The following is a 17139-nucleotide window of genomic DNA, read 5'->3' as shown; positions in this document are numbered from 1 at the left end:
ATTCCTTCCACACAAACTGAGTACAGTCATTTTTGTTTTATCCTAAGAGAGGTGTTCACCACCTTGTCGGCTCAATTGTCTGGTTGTACTCCCAATATAGCTTTCTCCACAGGAGCAGCTGAATTCGTAGATACAGATAAATGTGGCAGAACCATGTAACTTGTACCTTAGTTGTGGAATCATCATAGGTCGGGTCGAGAACGATGGACAGTGGTTAGCTGCATCAAACGTTCTCTTCACTGGTCTGATTAGTCTATCCTGTAGTACATCACCAGACATATCACCGTTGATTTGTAGCTTCAGGAAGATGGGTTTCCTACTAGCTGTGGACTTTGTTATTTTCCTGTTTATTACATGCAAACGTTTCCACAGAAAACCTTGTAAATAACATATTTCAGTCATCATTTTATGGATAAGCTCTAGTTCCTTGTTAACAATGTCGTCTGAGCATATCTTTCAAGCTCTATTTGCAGGACATCTGATTAGGTTTCTCTTGTAATGAATGTATACACAGCTGATGAAATGTGTGTGCTGGCTTGCTGAAGAACTTTTCTTATACACATTTTTACTGATAGAACCACTTTCTTTTCTGTTCAACAAAACGTTGAGATGTAGTTTGTGATCGAGTTGCTCTTCACATGCGAATGTGATCGCAGAACTTTTGTTGTTAAAAAGCACTAAGAGTTCTTTTTTCCTAATGTTCAGATCAACGATAATGAAAGTGTCAACAATGTAACAGTAATAAAAAGTTTTAATTTTTTATATGCGTGTAAATTTTACTGTATCTTAGAGTAAAGCCTGACGAGGATTTAAATAAAAACGATATTGTTGGCTTTTGCATGTTGTTCCAATTATCAGTAACAGCATATGGCAGTCTCTGAAGCCATTAAAAGCATCCATTGACTTTCCCGCGAAGGTCATATAACGAACTTATACACAGAAGACCTCAGCAAGCTAATAAACCATCAAAGAACAAAATATATTTACTTACATGAGAAGTAATGTATCCCTAACGAATAAGGGAAGTTATTTTGCCATCTATTGTTTAAACGACTCAAGCACTAGAAATCAGACAGTCGATAATTTGAATAGACCTTGTACTAACGTATTATGAAACATTATGTAATTTAATAATTAGGAAACACGAATTTAGTTGCTTGTCGAGAGAAAAGTATTTCAAACAGGCAAATAACTCGATTCTATCATAAATAAATATCCACCCATGCAAAAAGGATTTCACATACGACAGTTTTTAATTTCTACTCTTTTTCACCTCCATGCCTGACTCCGATATTTATTCGTTCCAAATTTATTATATAAGCGGATGACTTAGTATTCAATCTTAGACTCAATAAGGCGGACAACGCGATCTGAAATGTCACACACAGATTGTTATGGGAACGATATATTTCATGTACATGTACCAACAGACAACCCATCAGAGTAATTTAGTGAACACAGTGTGGGTACTAACATACTTTCTAAATCAAGGTACGACCCGTGAACTGTATGTATATATAGTTAGTTAGTTGACAAAAAATAAAATAAATAAGTGTATAGACACATATATACTAACAACCATACAAGCATATATAAAAGTATGAAAATTGAGTAAGTACATATATTAAAGTAAGATATGGTCAATATGCTTAGCAACGACAAATATAAGGAAATTTACCCGTGAGCATGGTCACAAATAAATAAATCATACTAAACCGGGTCGTTTGTCTCATACTATCCGCCTTTTGTTATCTATCCGAACAGAAAAGTTACATAGGCACGTGGGAAGCCATCACCGTTTCCGCTATAGCGAAACAAGCTGAAGTTACAGTTTCTATTGTTGTTGTATTATCCCCAAACATTCGAATTACTTTACTTTTATATTTCTCTACTTGTAAGCCTCCGTTCGACCTATAAATTGTTACTTTACACTTTGGCTATCACAAGTTATTCTTAATTAATTAAAGACCTAGCACAGTTCGCTCTCCCTGATGCGTAGTTATGCCTGTAACGTGATTTCTAATTAGATATCTGGTCCGTATTTTACTCTATACTACTGTATGATATGAACCACAAACGTGAAATGTATGATTAGGAGTTACCTACTTGCCGGGTTATGTTCTATTCCGGCTACAGATGTTTACGGTGATCGCACAGATTCTTTTAAAAATTGCACAATACCATCCCAACTATCAGACAGACACAAGGATCACAACTGCTACATAGAGTCAATTGTCTGCCAAAAATGAAAAAAACACTACACAGATCATCAAACGTGTTAACTACCTTCGGCAAAGCTAACATGTTTACAACAAACCAATATAATTTGAAACCTTTGAAAGTCCCCACTAAATATCCTATACAAACGGGATTATGCATCTTCTTTAAAAACATCTATTTTTCCGTTCAGACCCTGATGTCGAAATGTTGGTGATATGATAACTTTTAGCTGAACAACCATACTCCATAAGCTATTTAGTATTTGATGTAATCGAATATTAATGCATATCTTCTATCTACTTAAATACATCTGCCCACTCCATTCTTATGTTTATTTTATTAGAACTATCAAATGACCAGGGCTATAGCCAATGACAGAATACACTTTAATAAAACTTGAACAAAGAACTTAATTTTTAATACAGAATCTGCAACGTTAGCAGAATGAATCCAAACTGGGAGAAATGTAGTTGAAATAAAGTGTGTATGATTGTTTTGTTTACCGTAAGAGAGAACATGGTCCGTTTTGGAAGGGAAGTGTTTGGTTTTTAAGTGAATAAAGTAATTTAAAATTGGTCACGATACATATTCAAACATCTCTGTGTGGTAAACCTGTAGTGCACACTTACGATTCAGGCGATCACATGAAATAAAAACCCACAAAACATAGACATGGAAAAGTTACGGAATAATACTCAATAGGTACTCGTACCCAGTTGAAGAAGCGGAACCTTGAAACCCTAGAATATACGATTCTATAAATGAATTTATAAAATCAACCAGGTTCCAGATTTATTTTTAAAATAAACACTGGATTTATCTATGACAATTGAAATATGTATTACGAACAAGTCATCAAATTAAAGAAATACACAACATATTTTTCTCTCAATTAAACATATCACAGCATGATGAAAGATCGAATTGCATAGCAGAGAATCCAAATAAACAAATTAGAAATGGTAGGATACAAAAATGCCTGCTGAACAACAAACAGAGAAGAAAAAAACAGCACTTTTCTCTCTTTTCCTTAAAAAATTGGGGAATAACAATTGAAAAAAGTATAACACATTTAAATCAATCATATTAATACAAATTCATGAATAAGTGTATATTTCATATTTGTATTATGAATAATCCAGTATAAAGGATTTCAAAATTTTCAGCATTAAAATAACCGCATTAATCTGAGGGAAAATCAAATATATACAAACAAACACAGGGTTCCAGAAACTCAACACAGTCAGTAGAGAAAATGCATGTGTAGACATTGGGCAATCATAAGAGATAACTAATTAGAACATTAAAATCAGCATCCGACCACCATTACAGTCACAACAGCAAAGAGCAGAAAGTAGATATTATTTGAAAAAACACTATAGGACGGATAATAGTTAGATATATAAAAAGAAACAGGGAAACACAGTTTCTTGACAAACAAAAACAAAATTTTAAGAGATGAACAAAGAAATCAGCAAGAGAGATTACACTTGAATAATTTTACAGAGAAATAAAGAGAGAAAAATTCCGATAGACATAAATATTTCTAAACAAGAATTACACAAGCAAAATGAAGTTGATGTTTGATAAATAACGGGAATGTATGTCTGCATATATGTAAGTATGTGTAATATATGTACAATATAAAACTGTTTTTACACCCAGAATTTGATTAAGAAGATGAAATTACTTCACGATTTTGTGGTGCTTGAATTAATTTTAATACATTATGACATGACTGACAAACTCGAACTGGTTTAAACAACCTTAGTCGATATATTTCACTCTCAAATCGACTACATCTATATTTATCAAAACAAATACAAGAGAAAAAAAGTGATAAAAGATATTTGTTTACGTAATAATGATTACAAATATTTGGTTTAAACGCTGAAAACTCCAACATAAATTGCGCAACTTATATCAGTATAAAATTATATATATATATACATATATACGTATATATATGACACTGATAAGTAGAGTATTGGTTGAACCAAATTATTTTATTCACCAAAAATTGTACAGGAAGTGAAAAATAACAAACCTTTGTGTTCATTACCACACAACCTTCAACAATAATAGTCATTAAGTTTAATAAACAGAAAGGGCAAAGAGTAATGACAGTCTTCAAATAAAATCTAAAATCATTAGTAAATGTTACTGATATTCAAATTGGCTGATATATCAAGAACAGTGTATGACGCTATTGTTGTGTGCTAGGTTCCAAGAGAGTTTTATGTCATATCTATTCACTACACTCCGTTAGTTTTTCTATTTTCTCTCATCGCGTTAATTTGGTATAGTAGCTTGAGCAAACGCAAATAACTATCAGGCTCTACATTGATTATGACTAAAACTGTAGTAGGAAAATAAATCTCGATTTCCTGACAAGCATTTACCTACTACAATCTGATGTAACCAAGTGGAAGGTAGTTCTCAGCCTTGAGCTACACTGGTTGCGTGAGTATAAATAACATTACCTAGCTACATTAATCCTTAGTAGACGAAATGGAGTTCGAACCTACAATTTATTGGTTAGCAGTTGAGTACATGAACAACTAAAACATAGCATTGATGATATTTTTTTTCGGACAACATACCAATTCAAATGAAATTTCAAAAATACTACAGATCAATGAGTATGGATACAAGATGAAAATAACTTTGGTCAACTTGAAAAAGTCAGTTCTATTAAAGTGTATATAATAAATCATGTTCGCAATTTTAAAGAGAATTCAAAATCAACTCACTTTGAACAAAATACTTTGCCACAATTTCGACAATGATGTTTTCTTTCAGTTAACGAGAATCGTGTTCCACAACCATCAGCTGCACAATTTGTAGCTCCTTCATCCTTAACCCATTGATCAGTCATACCGCCACGAGAATTATCTGATGGTACAGACCAAACAAATACTCGACCGATAGCATCACCAACTAGGACGGAACGATGATCTCGAGATATTGCTAAGGCTGTAATATCAGCTGGAGACTTATTATCGGAACGTTCATAAGCTGTATGCATGGTAAGTTTACTGCGAAATACTAGAACTCGAGACCATTTCTTAACATCTAAAATTATAAGAATTCCATAACAATAGAATGTTTACGATATTAAAATCATGATATTTAAATAAATGACACTGTATTAAATGGTGTAGCTTATAAATAATACAAAATACAAGTTAGTTGTACTATTATGATGAACTAAGATGAAATATTAATAATATACACAACTATCAGAATAATGAATGTTAGTTGATATTGGTGAAGTAATATTATAATTTGCATTAGCCACATAAGTCAACAAAACATGAAGTTCTAGTGAGAAGCCGTGACCAGTGGAACTAAACTGTGACGATTGCGAGGCAATGGTAGATGACCGCGAATGTTGAGCATGGATTTGTTCTATCTGTAAAATCCAAGAATTCTCTACATGATACTCAAAGAAACAATGACCATTTAGTACATTTTATAATTACTCTAATGTAACCATAGATTAGTTTAGGGCAGACTGACGATAATACGCAACACACTTCATATATGATAGTCTTTCTACATTGACAGTGTGATGAATTAAGTGATTTATTTTATTCGAAAATGTGCATGTTAACACATTGTAACTCTTAACATTCATTATTTGAGTGAGTTTAATGGAAATTGATTTAAATTTTAGGTCGTATTTGTCACAAAATGACTTTATTTAAAGTACAAACGAAAACCAGAGTGCACTTAACAGCTATTTTGTCCCGGTGTGTACCCACGATGCATCGAGTTAGTTTTGGTAATAGATTTTTATTTTTTCAATTTCAGAAATGACAGAAATATTTCAGCTCACCAAAGCTATCATGAAGAAGAAGTGAAACAATAAAGAGCTTATAAAAAGGAAATTCTGAAAGTTCATTTCATAATGGTATTTCGAATGTACTATGATTTTCTGGCCTCAAGAAAATTTAACAAGTCGTTGGTGATCCTCAGATAAATTTTAACATTTAATAAACAGGAAACAATTACCTTAAATAGTTGGCATAAGATTCTTCTTAAAGGTGGACCTCAGGGGTAATTTAGAAGAATTAGGTCTCACTAGTGACCTGTGATTGGTCAAGGATTAAAGATAGACATATACAGTCACACAAAATATATAAAACTATCCTATATGGTAAAATTTATTGAACTTAATGGCTCTCTTCTGTATCGTATCTCAATAAACCCTTGTTACAGTCAGTCTGAATCACGATCGAACGGTCGGATAATATAGTAGAGCGTACCACGCGGTCAAGTAACGTGATCTAGTAAGATGGACTATTGAATGCTAGTTCAAGAGCACCAGTCACAATGAAGTAATATCAGTTAGAAAATCCACAAAACCATCTTAGTTAATAATTGTTTCTTAAATGAAACGCACAACATTCTAGTCAAACATCTAATGCATTTTCAATTTCTCCGAGTTGAAAAAACCCATGAGACTATTTTGTCCCATCACTTTTTACTCACAATATGAAGTAAGATAAACTTACTGGAATCTTTCCGAATTATTCTCTTCGACGTTAAGTCGGTAGACAAACAAGGGGGATCAATACTGTCAGATGAATCTAATGATAAAGTCTATCAAAACAATAAAGACAAAGGAGGAAGGTTTAGGAGAAAATAATTTTTTAAAATGATAATGCAAAATGAATAATACGAAAAAATATTGAGTTATGCCTGAATTGACCATGGTAATACCTAGTTAGGTGAAATATGTGTATAGAGAAATTGAAGTTCTACTTCTAAGCTGTTCATTTAGTGGATTTTTTCTCGCTGTGGTGACGATAGTAAAATCAGCAGTTGTATACTTGTGCCAAGCCCCATATTTACTAAGATTGATTAACTGACCGAATTTTAATATATGAACTTCAATATAAAAATAAACAGATGGGTAAATAACAGAACTTTAAAGTTTGAAGATAAGTTTTGTTAAGGACTGATATCAGCTACGGAAACATTGGAAATTATAGAATATTGAACTATCGATTCTCCCAAATTTGACAGCAATTACGGACATCCTTCAGGTCTTACATATAGCGCGTTATCATCAAATCAGTGAGTTAAAAGTAAGTGGTTCATACTTACAACTCTATTTAATTTTTAGTGTACTGTGACAGTCACTCAATGCTCTCAGTGGACAAATGTCTCATATCTTCCAGCATTTTTTAACTTCACCATAATTCACATTAGAATTTCGGGAAACGATATTGAAACCAATAAACAGTGAGCACAAACTAATCTTCAGATGATGTCAGTCCCTGAAGAAAACTATCTTTTAATCAAAAATAGTTTGAAAGGCGAATGATCGTAATTGTCATCAATATGGGTTGCACCACTGTAGAGTTAGAAACTGTAAAGCTTACCGATAAATCTTTGGTTCGAGATTCATCTACAGTGTTTTCATCTGATGGATTAAAAGGGGAAATCTCCTTTTGATTACCACTATTATCAATTCGATTAGCATTCAAGGTGTTTTTGTCAACTGCATCGCTATCATTATCTGTAGAGTAGACATGTTTCAAGCACCACATTCGTACTACACCATCTGAACTACCGGTTAAAATAACATTCTCAGCATCCCAATCATAAAGCTATATTTAAAAAAAAATAAATGAAAAAAGTACCGTAACATGACATCCGATATATTAAAAAGTAAGAACAAGAATGATTCAGTATCATATTTAACACATTCACAGCCTATGGAATAGAATCACTTGGTATTGTTTTGCTTGTATCTTCCCTATTGAGGTTTAAGACTGCAATTGATCAGTCTGTTATTGGCATATGTGCATACTGTGCATATGCCTCGATATTGCCTTAATGCACACACTCTTATAAGCAAAGATGGGTTAGAAGTTTCAAGAAGATAAATTTTGTTAAGTTCACCACCTATAGAGAAATTTACTAATCGAAGGTGAATGTCATCATCATAAATCGAAAACAAATTACGAGTAGAGACACTTCGATAGGCTTCAGTTTTTATCATAGAGTAATTCGGTCATTATAGTGTTCTGGACTATCATATTTTAAAGTTTTAATCACGAGGTCTTAGTTTGATAACCAAATACCTCGATAATAAATTACTAAGGACTAAACAAACATAAAATTGATTATTACTGTGATGATCAATGAGAATCTTATTCAATTCATACAAAATGATAAACAAAATACTCTAGAGAAAATGTACATAGTTAACATAACTTACTGTACTCATACAAACACAAAGAATTTGTTTATTACGGCCAACTGGTGTATCAATTGAAGCAATTGGTTCACCATTACAATTCCACAAATATAATTGTGTACCAGCACAACTTACAATATCACCTGTAGCTTCATTGATACAAATAGCTGCAATCGGTGCAATATGATTAGGTAATTGTCTTAAAAAGCATAAACGACTTAAATCCCATAATATACAACTTCTATCACGACTTCCACTAACAATAAGATTGAATGAATCAGATGCAGTTAAGCAAGTTATAGCATCGGTATGTCCATAAAGTGTTGCACGAAGTTTAAGACGCGAATCTCCGAAAGACTGACATGCGTAGACTGATGATGATAAACCTGATACCATTCCAACACTGGAAGGATTATTTGAACTTGCCATATTATTGCCAACCTCATGAGAATTAAGCTGTGAATTAGTCGAGAAGAAAAGATATATGTTTGGGAGGTATGAAATAAATTTATGTAAATAGATTGCTTTTAACGATTAAAAGTTTTCTAAGCATAATATACATAGATTGTGCCAGAAAATGTCAAAACTATGGCAGAATACTTATGTATAATCAATTTGAAAGTCACAAAACGTTCACGAATCATCATTACACATTTTTTAATCATTTCTATCAATCTTTAAAACGAAAATTCAAGAGCTAGTCATAGAAACGTAACTGAATTAATGCATTCACTATTAGTTCTGATTAACTTCTTTTAAGAAGACGTATGACACCTAAATCTATCGAAATGACATCGAATAGAAAAGTTAATATATTTTTTTAGATCAACATACAGGAAGCAAAGTGGTTAGTTAATTTTTGTATTCGCTGAAATAGTTGTTAAAATTTCGTTTGTAAACCAGATAAAAGTTATATCCCATTAGGGATTGCCATTAAAGATGTTATCACTAAGTACATAATGTTCATTAATTTAACTTAACAAGATGAATTGATCATTTCAACAGAACAGTGAGTCGATTGAGAATTCACAAATAGTTTATATGGTGGTGTGTGCCACTGATATCGACAATTATATGTAGTATGTATCATCAATCAAAAGTTGAATGCCTGAAGGCAGAAAGTTGAGATCGGAGAGAAGAGAACGAGAACGGAGAGTGATTGGTATGGAAACGAAGGAACAACAAAGTCTGAGACAATTGATTGATATTTTGCAAATGAAGTATTTACTGTATGGGTCTCAGATTTTACCAAGATATTCTGTAATGCTGCATTAAAACATATTTGATTGCCGCCGCCTGTGTTCTCGTTCATTACAATATATTTAATTATCTACTATTATTGTCATTATATTTTCAAATGAGTGAAAATCTAATCCATAATCACAAAAAGTAATATTCTACATACATTTAAGTATATTTCTTCTGACACAATTTTGATATAAAAATGAATTTAGTTAAACTACTTCATATTTTGCTTGTTCGCTCAGTTTGGTCTTTTTATCAAGCAGATACATAAAACAACATACTATCATATTTATAAATATACATGAAGTCAAACTAATGAATTTCACATCAGCACATTAAGAGAAAAGCAGTTAATCAGTCAATTATCAGTAATGATGAAAATATCATAAATATACATTGGTTTCAGTTTCCACATCGTATCAACAGAAATAGAATTTATTAATACAAATCTCAGAGTAGTAGAACAAGTATCAGTGGTAGAAGATAACACTAAGTATAAAAGATATTATTTGAGAAGAATGAATCAGCCAAATGAAAAATATCAAATAGTTTTGAAACTCAAGACTTAAAAGAAAGCAAAAAGTGAATGTATCTGTTTCATCAAGACCCCCTTTAAGCAGTGTCATCTAAAGTCTCAAAACATTAATTATGATAATTGCGCGAATCCCTACCTGATATTTTGAATTTATTTACATGATTCAGACCAAAAATAAATGACTTCATGAACTGAAGCTACATCTCGGTTTGGTCATCCTTAACTTTTTTGAAACCTACTCATACATCATATATCCTCGTTCGTCGAGATAGACGGACGCTTAGAATACATAATACATTATCATGAACAGAAACGATTTCAGTCTTAAACAATTTGAACATATGGATTAAATCATAAACTCTAAAACCAAGTAAATTAAGATATAATTCACTGTATTTGAACCTAATAAAAAAAGCCATGAATTAGACAGAGAATAAAAATACAGTCACAAAGAAAATACATTTTAAAATTGAGAAACAGAACATATACAGGAAAAGTAATCACTTACAAACCACACACGTACTACAGTACTTAATCCAGCCGTAATAATCGTATGCCTATTTGGTGATGTACAACATAATATTTCATTTTGATCAACCATCTCAAATATACATCGTGCACGTTCATTGGCATCGAATAAAGAGCCTAAACGTAAACTCCCATCTGTAAAACCCCATGCAAGATAATGTGTATAATTTGGTGGTAAAAGACATTTATTTTGTTCAACTGCAACAACTGGTCCACCAATTAAAGTTGTAGTCGATGTTTGATAACCACCTCCGGAACTTATTCCTAAATTGCTATTCCCAGTAAAATTACCATTATCATAATTCAGATTATCTGAATTTATGTTTAAGCTAAGTAAAGGACGATTCACTGTAGCTCCTGTATTCATCATATTCATATTTGTACCGCTCGGTATAAATTGTGGATCTAACTGTACAATTTGACCAACTGCATGTTTTAATTCTAAATTATAACAAAATGAAATTTAATGGTGAGAACACTAAATGAAAAGTATATAACTGAAATGAAACTATCTATGTGAGAAAAATACGCAAAAAGAAAAACAATACACAAATTGATAAAGAAGGAATGATAAAACGTTCCTCTACCAGGTTTTCTAAACACGATGCCACAAACCAACGTCTAAGAGGCAGTGAGGTATTTACAGGTGAAATCTCTCAAGCATCTGGTCGATAGTAGAATTACTGAGGATATCTGTGAAGCGTTCTAAATCATTAACAAACAGCTAACGTTAATTTTACTATATTTCCCAGAAACAATTACTATTAAAATTTTCTAATCTGACCTATATGAACAATAGGAAAGCGAGATAAGTTTCTCTCTGTCATAATGAATGTGATCATAACCATATAACTATTTATCTCTTACACAATCTCATGAATGCTGATAAACTAATTTGAATTTGGTTCCAATTATATTAATCAATTGTGTAAATATTTATTACTTTTAATTACAGCTGAGTAATATCATATTATTGTGACTATGCTGAATGATATTTATAATCTAACCTAACGCTCCTGTGTATGACTACTTAAAGGCATGAAAATGGATCAATCTTAGTAAGGTTTAATGATAAATCCTATGTCTTATTGTTCTTATTATGATTTTCAATAATCTACCTCGTCACCAAATAAATTATATTGAAACTTTGTTTTTGTTTTCATTATTTCTGGAAATAGAACGAGTTCATCTTTTTCTAGAAATCTAGTTACTTTTACTTTGCTTTAATTTAGCTTAATTTTAGAATTCTCACAATTGATTGATCACTGAGTGGTGATCAATGTCATGCCTGTCTAGTCCTTATTAGTGCAGATCGAATGCTATCGATCATGTTGCAATGTGGCCATCAGTCTAGGTGACTCGACAGTGCGGGCACTATGTATTGAGATTTAGATGGTGGTTGGAGGTAGTCAACAGGAAACCCTGGACCCGGGTTTCGTGCTACTTGGCACTCGTCAGCAAGGTGTACCTGTAATCTTGAGGGAACTGGTGCTCCCTGGCGGATTCGATCTCGTATCACCCAGCTTCACAGTCAGAGACGTTACCACTGAGCTATCCGAGCCGCGACTGACCTCCTGTAGAACTCTCTTCAACACATGTGCATTGAATAGAGTGTATAAGATAAATGACATAGGATAATTAATGTTTACGTAAGTTAATTTAGAAAAGCGCCAAAGTAGCTTGTCTATTACGAAATACAAGTTTATGAAGTCCACGGTTCAATTCCAAAAATCACTAGTTAAAAGTCAAGTGCTCCAACTATTAAGCTTCGGTAGGATTAATCAGTAATAGTTATGTTACAATTAATTGAAATTAACTATTTCCCAAACCGAATAGGAATGAGCTATATCAGATAAACGCAGTTGATGAGTGATACAATAACTATGACTCCAAGAGGAATGGGATCATAAAGAATATTTGTCCCGAATGGATTTTATTTATTTAACAAACTCATATCATTCAACTGTCACCGTTTACATTCTCAGCTAATCTATCAATATCACCGGGAAAGATGCGTATGTAAACCGAAGAACCAGTTCTTATTCTTATCCCATACTCTAACAAGTACTATGTATACTTCTTTAACATACAAATAAGTTTACATAAATAGAAGTTCTAGTGATATATCATCGTTATCCCTCAATGGTTTAGTTTTGACACCTTTTGATTATCGTCCTTCATATCATCATTCTTTTTTAATTCAAGTAGAGTAAACTACAAGTATTCTCTAACATTTCAGAAACATTAGTCACTGGACAGATAGTAATGAGGTATAATAAATAAGAAACAAAATAACACATAACACCAGTACTCCCAACCTTCCATAATCGTCCTATTTATATGCGATTTTAGGGTAATTAAAGAATGATAGAAAGCTTCTGAAAACATGGTAGTCAAGTTAATCTGCAAAAAATAAACATATCGACATAGACGCTAACAATCAACTTGTACGGAAATGGTCAGCTAATCATATGAGCAATGATCGACACACTAAAGTGCTTAAGAGAAATTCGAAAGAAAGTTATACTGATAGGACCTCTGAAAACAACGTGTCCCAGACGAATTCGTCAGGTTTAACACTTATAGATTAATTAAATAGTTCAATTCTATAGGACTTATGAGCTTGTAGTGTTATGTCAAGCCCACATAGCTTATTCCAGCTTCCGGACATTCATCCTTCTTGAGCCACATTTTGACCTTGTTAATTATTCGCTTATCAAACTTGACTGTTTATGTAAGCGTATATGCGTATTTCTTATCATACTCATTACATGTCTGTAACTAATTTCGTTCGGCTATAAATACCGATTCACACATGGTTAAATTGAGTTGGCTCACATTCCTCCATTGTGTGTCATTTTTGTTCGCTCTTCCTTCTTTGTTTCGTCTCCCTAATTGCCTGTTCAAATCAATGAGTGCATGAAATATACATATTCAAAATCAATAATCGCATTTGGCTTTTTTAAATTCCGTTATTCGGTAACGTGGATTAAGTCGATAATTATATACGACGATAGACGACATGGGTATTTCAATAAAAATCAATCATACGATATTATTGGAGTCAGATCCCGGGCCACTAAAGTGGTGAGTTCGACGTGATCGTCCGATCTAATTGACCTCAAAATGAAGGGCCCCACTAAAAGCTAATGATGTGGTCCAGAGTAACAACGAAAGCTATGCAATTCAAATCACCCAGATCAAATGACATAACGCAACCAAAAGCTATTTTATCTTTACATAGTATACGAATCATAATTCAAATTGGATGATATTTATTTTTATTTATTTATTTGAACATATGAAATATTGGTACGAAGTAGCACCAAATACGAATATGCCACACAAGTTACTTGATTTGTATGTGGGTTGTGATACTACCCGCGTGCCCAGACCGAATAATAAACATAGAATTGTACTAATGTTCAATTAAAAAGATAAAATATAGTTTATGTACATAAAAATGGCATGATACTAAAAATTTGGTCGCTATAAATTAATCAATCGGTTTTTAATTGGATTTATACACAAATGAAAAATAAATAAACAAGTTTTATTGATATGAAAAAAAGTTGTTTGTTTTTATCACAAATAAAACTAACCTTTAATAGGTTGAAGACTAGGTCTTAAAATATCAAGATTTCGGTAGAATAATTCACATGCTAATTGACTACCAGAATTAAATCCTATTGCTGAACTAAAAAAGCGTGTAGATGGACGTGGAATAATCACACGTCGACATGGATGTGGTTTTTTAAATAATTGTTTTGGTATTTGACCAAAATTATTAATAAAACCAATTACAGCAGAACGTTTCAATGGATCATCTATAGAATAGATATCGACATTACCTTCGTAGAATAAATAATGAAAAACATTAGCTGCTTGTATTGCATGTTCACCTTGTTGTTTATAACCAAAAATTAAATCAATCCATTCATGTAAATGTGCTGATACATATTCACTCTCTAAAGCCTAAAAATAGATTATAATCGGTAAAATATTACATTTAACTAATTTTGTAATATAAAATTTATGGTAAAGTATATTTGAAAACTTAGACAAATAATATATAAGCTATTTTGTATTTGATTAAAATATCTTAGAAGTACTCAGTTGAAAAAATCGTTCTAAAAGACCAGTTTAAATGTTTCAGACCAGGTGGTTAAATCACAATCGTCTAACCATTGTTACGACGAGGAAGATGACGATGATGAATGGAGTTTAGAAGTCATTATTTCTGACGTTAACATTTAAATGGGATAAAATAAAGGCTACTAATTTATTTTTACCAATTACTGTATTTTATAGTTCTACATTTAGTTGACCTCATATGGTAACAAATTTGTAATAAAATGTCGAAAACTATTAATATCAAGCATATTGTTAATAATCGATGAAGTATCAAAATCAGTTATTTAAATACAATGTGACTGAGTGAACTTCAACTTTGAGAATAACAAAATTACCTACTACGGGAATAAGGTAGTGCACACAACTCTACCGTGCAGGGAAAACTAAAACTTTACACTTAATATACATTAAATCCTCTCAGAATTTCACAGGGTCGATTCTTGCATGAAATTCAGTATTGTAGAGTACTCGGCAAATTGATAAGAATTTCAAACAATTAAATGTAAAATATTACTTGTAAAAGTAATCAAGTTACATAGTAGTTTATCAGTTCTTAACCGGCATCATTGACTTAGCAATATGACAAACATTTCAATGAGTTATAAATAACTGTGAAACCTAGATACCTTCAATCTATGCTTCTAAAAGGTTATGTTAACATCTTTTCTAGCTTTTACCCATGTTCGACCGATGAAAATTTATATTCAAAGTAGTCTTGAAACGAAATCCTCATATTGACTATGCCATGTTTACAAATGATATCACACACAATAATCCCCAACACAAAGTAATTATTTCTCAAGGTATATACATGTGTATCAATCACTGAGACTAGTGGTTAGAAATTAGATACACCCATTTCAGTTTATCGAAGTCAAGTGGTATTATTAACATTCACTATAAAAATGTGAATCAATACTAACGGTTATCAATTATCAGAACAATCACAAAAGAAGCACGAAAAAACAGTAAATAAATAACACAATTTCGGGGATAAAAATAAACAAAACCTCAATAACGTCAAAAGAATCGATCATTCAACAAAACAAATATAATGAACATTTAGATGGAAAAGAAAAGTTAACAAGCAAACCTACTTTCGCAGACGAAAAAATAACTTTCATTAAAAAAATAAACGAGAAATAATGTTTAAGCTAATTTTAATGTAAATGACAAATGAGAGAAATTAACCAAGAAAGCTTTTCCTTGTAGAAAAAGAGAAATATGAAAAATGACATGACAAAAATGTATTCGATTTGTTGAATTCAAGATAAGTATTTCATAATACGATCAAATTCTTATTTTTATTTATTTAAACACAAAAACATTGGTACAAGGAGACACCAAATAGATGTGCGCCACATAAATCATTCGATATGTGTAAGGGCTTGAATGCTGTCCGGGTGCCCAGACCGAAGAAGGTGGTTTTCTTAGGGGGTCACACTCCGAGCCTTCAACCTAAAGGTATGATCCATAAGGCAGTGAATCATCGTAAGGAGATGCAGTCCCATGGTAGCCGGTGATCAACGATTGGTTCATACGCTATTTGTTCCCTCAGGATACTGGAGCCCATGTGCACCACTGGTTTGGAACCAGGGTTTTCCAACTCCCCTAGGTGGACACTCCGTGTCCACCAGCCCGGTTAAAGCGCCGGACTTTCGTTTTCCGTCCTTTCAATTTCGTAAACAACACTCTCGCCAGGCATTGAGCAGGACTTCCCTGGCAGTGGTTGTATGCACGTGGCCACGTGAAAGCATTTCGAGAGGGAGAGCGGATTCTACCCACTCTCGGCCGTACCAGGGCTGATATAAGAAGACAGTTAATAGTTCAATATTATTTATCTGTAAAAATTCAATGTTAAAGGTGTATTGTTGTCAGCAATGATGAAATACTGTAAATTTTAAATGAATTAGTTGTACACTCTAAACAATGAAGTAGTAAATGCATTAAGAAATAATTGTTTTAAAATAAACCAAAAAAATGTAAGGAAAATACTATTGTAGTGGAGAAGAACTCAAGTAGGGGTAACCAACTTGTTACGTAATGCGAAATAACCGAGTTCTTTTGTCAAATGTGAAAAACCATACATTAAGTACATCATTTGTAAATCTCTCATGAATTATACTTCACATCCTTCATGATTCTTCCAATTCTCAATTCCTTCATGTTTCCATCCCCGTTCTTTTCGATTCGATCTTCTTAACCGTCTGCTTACCAGGCATCCCACTTCTAATTGATGTTACATAATACTATTTAAACTCGA

The 17139-nt window shown here is 32.5% G+C and overlaps 1 protein-coding gene across 1 annotated transcript in view; it reads right to left on the bottom strand.

Moving 5' to 3' along the window:
• Positions 1–1926: 1926 nt before the first annotated feature.
• Positions 1927–17139, bottom strand: part of WDFY3 (WD repeat and FYVE domain-containing protein 3) — a 108798-nt gene continuing 93585 nt past the window's right edge. Inside the window, exons 43-49 of the mRNA XM_051208673.1 lie at positions 14345–14717; positions 10723–11183; positions 8456–8890; positions 7614–7841; positions 6741–6828; positions 4974–5295; positions 1927–4022 (exon numbers count right to left, since the gene is read on the bottom strand). Coding sequence (XP_051071719.1) covers positions 3893–4022; positions 4974–5295; positions 6741–6828; positions 7614–7841; positions 8456–8890; positions 10723–11183; positions 14345–14717 — 2037 coding nt within the window. The 3' untranslated portion in view covers positions 1927–3892. The remainder of the gene's footprint in view (positions 4023–4973; positions 5296–6740; positions 6829–7613; positions 7842–8455; positions 8891–10722; positions 11184–14344; positions 14718–17139) is intronic.

Source organism: Schistosoma haematobium, chromosome ZW (genome assembly GCF_000699445.3).
Source record: "Schistosoma haematobium chromosome ZW, whole genome shotgun sequence".
NCBI classification, from domain to species: domain Eukaryota; kingdom Metazoa; phylum Platyhelminthes; class Trematoda; order Strigeidida; family Schistosomatidae; genus Schistosoma; species Schistosoma haematobium.
Note: the sequence above shows the minus strand (reverse complement) of the source record. Positions and strands in the feature narration are given on the sequence as shown.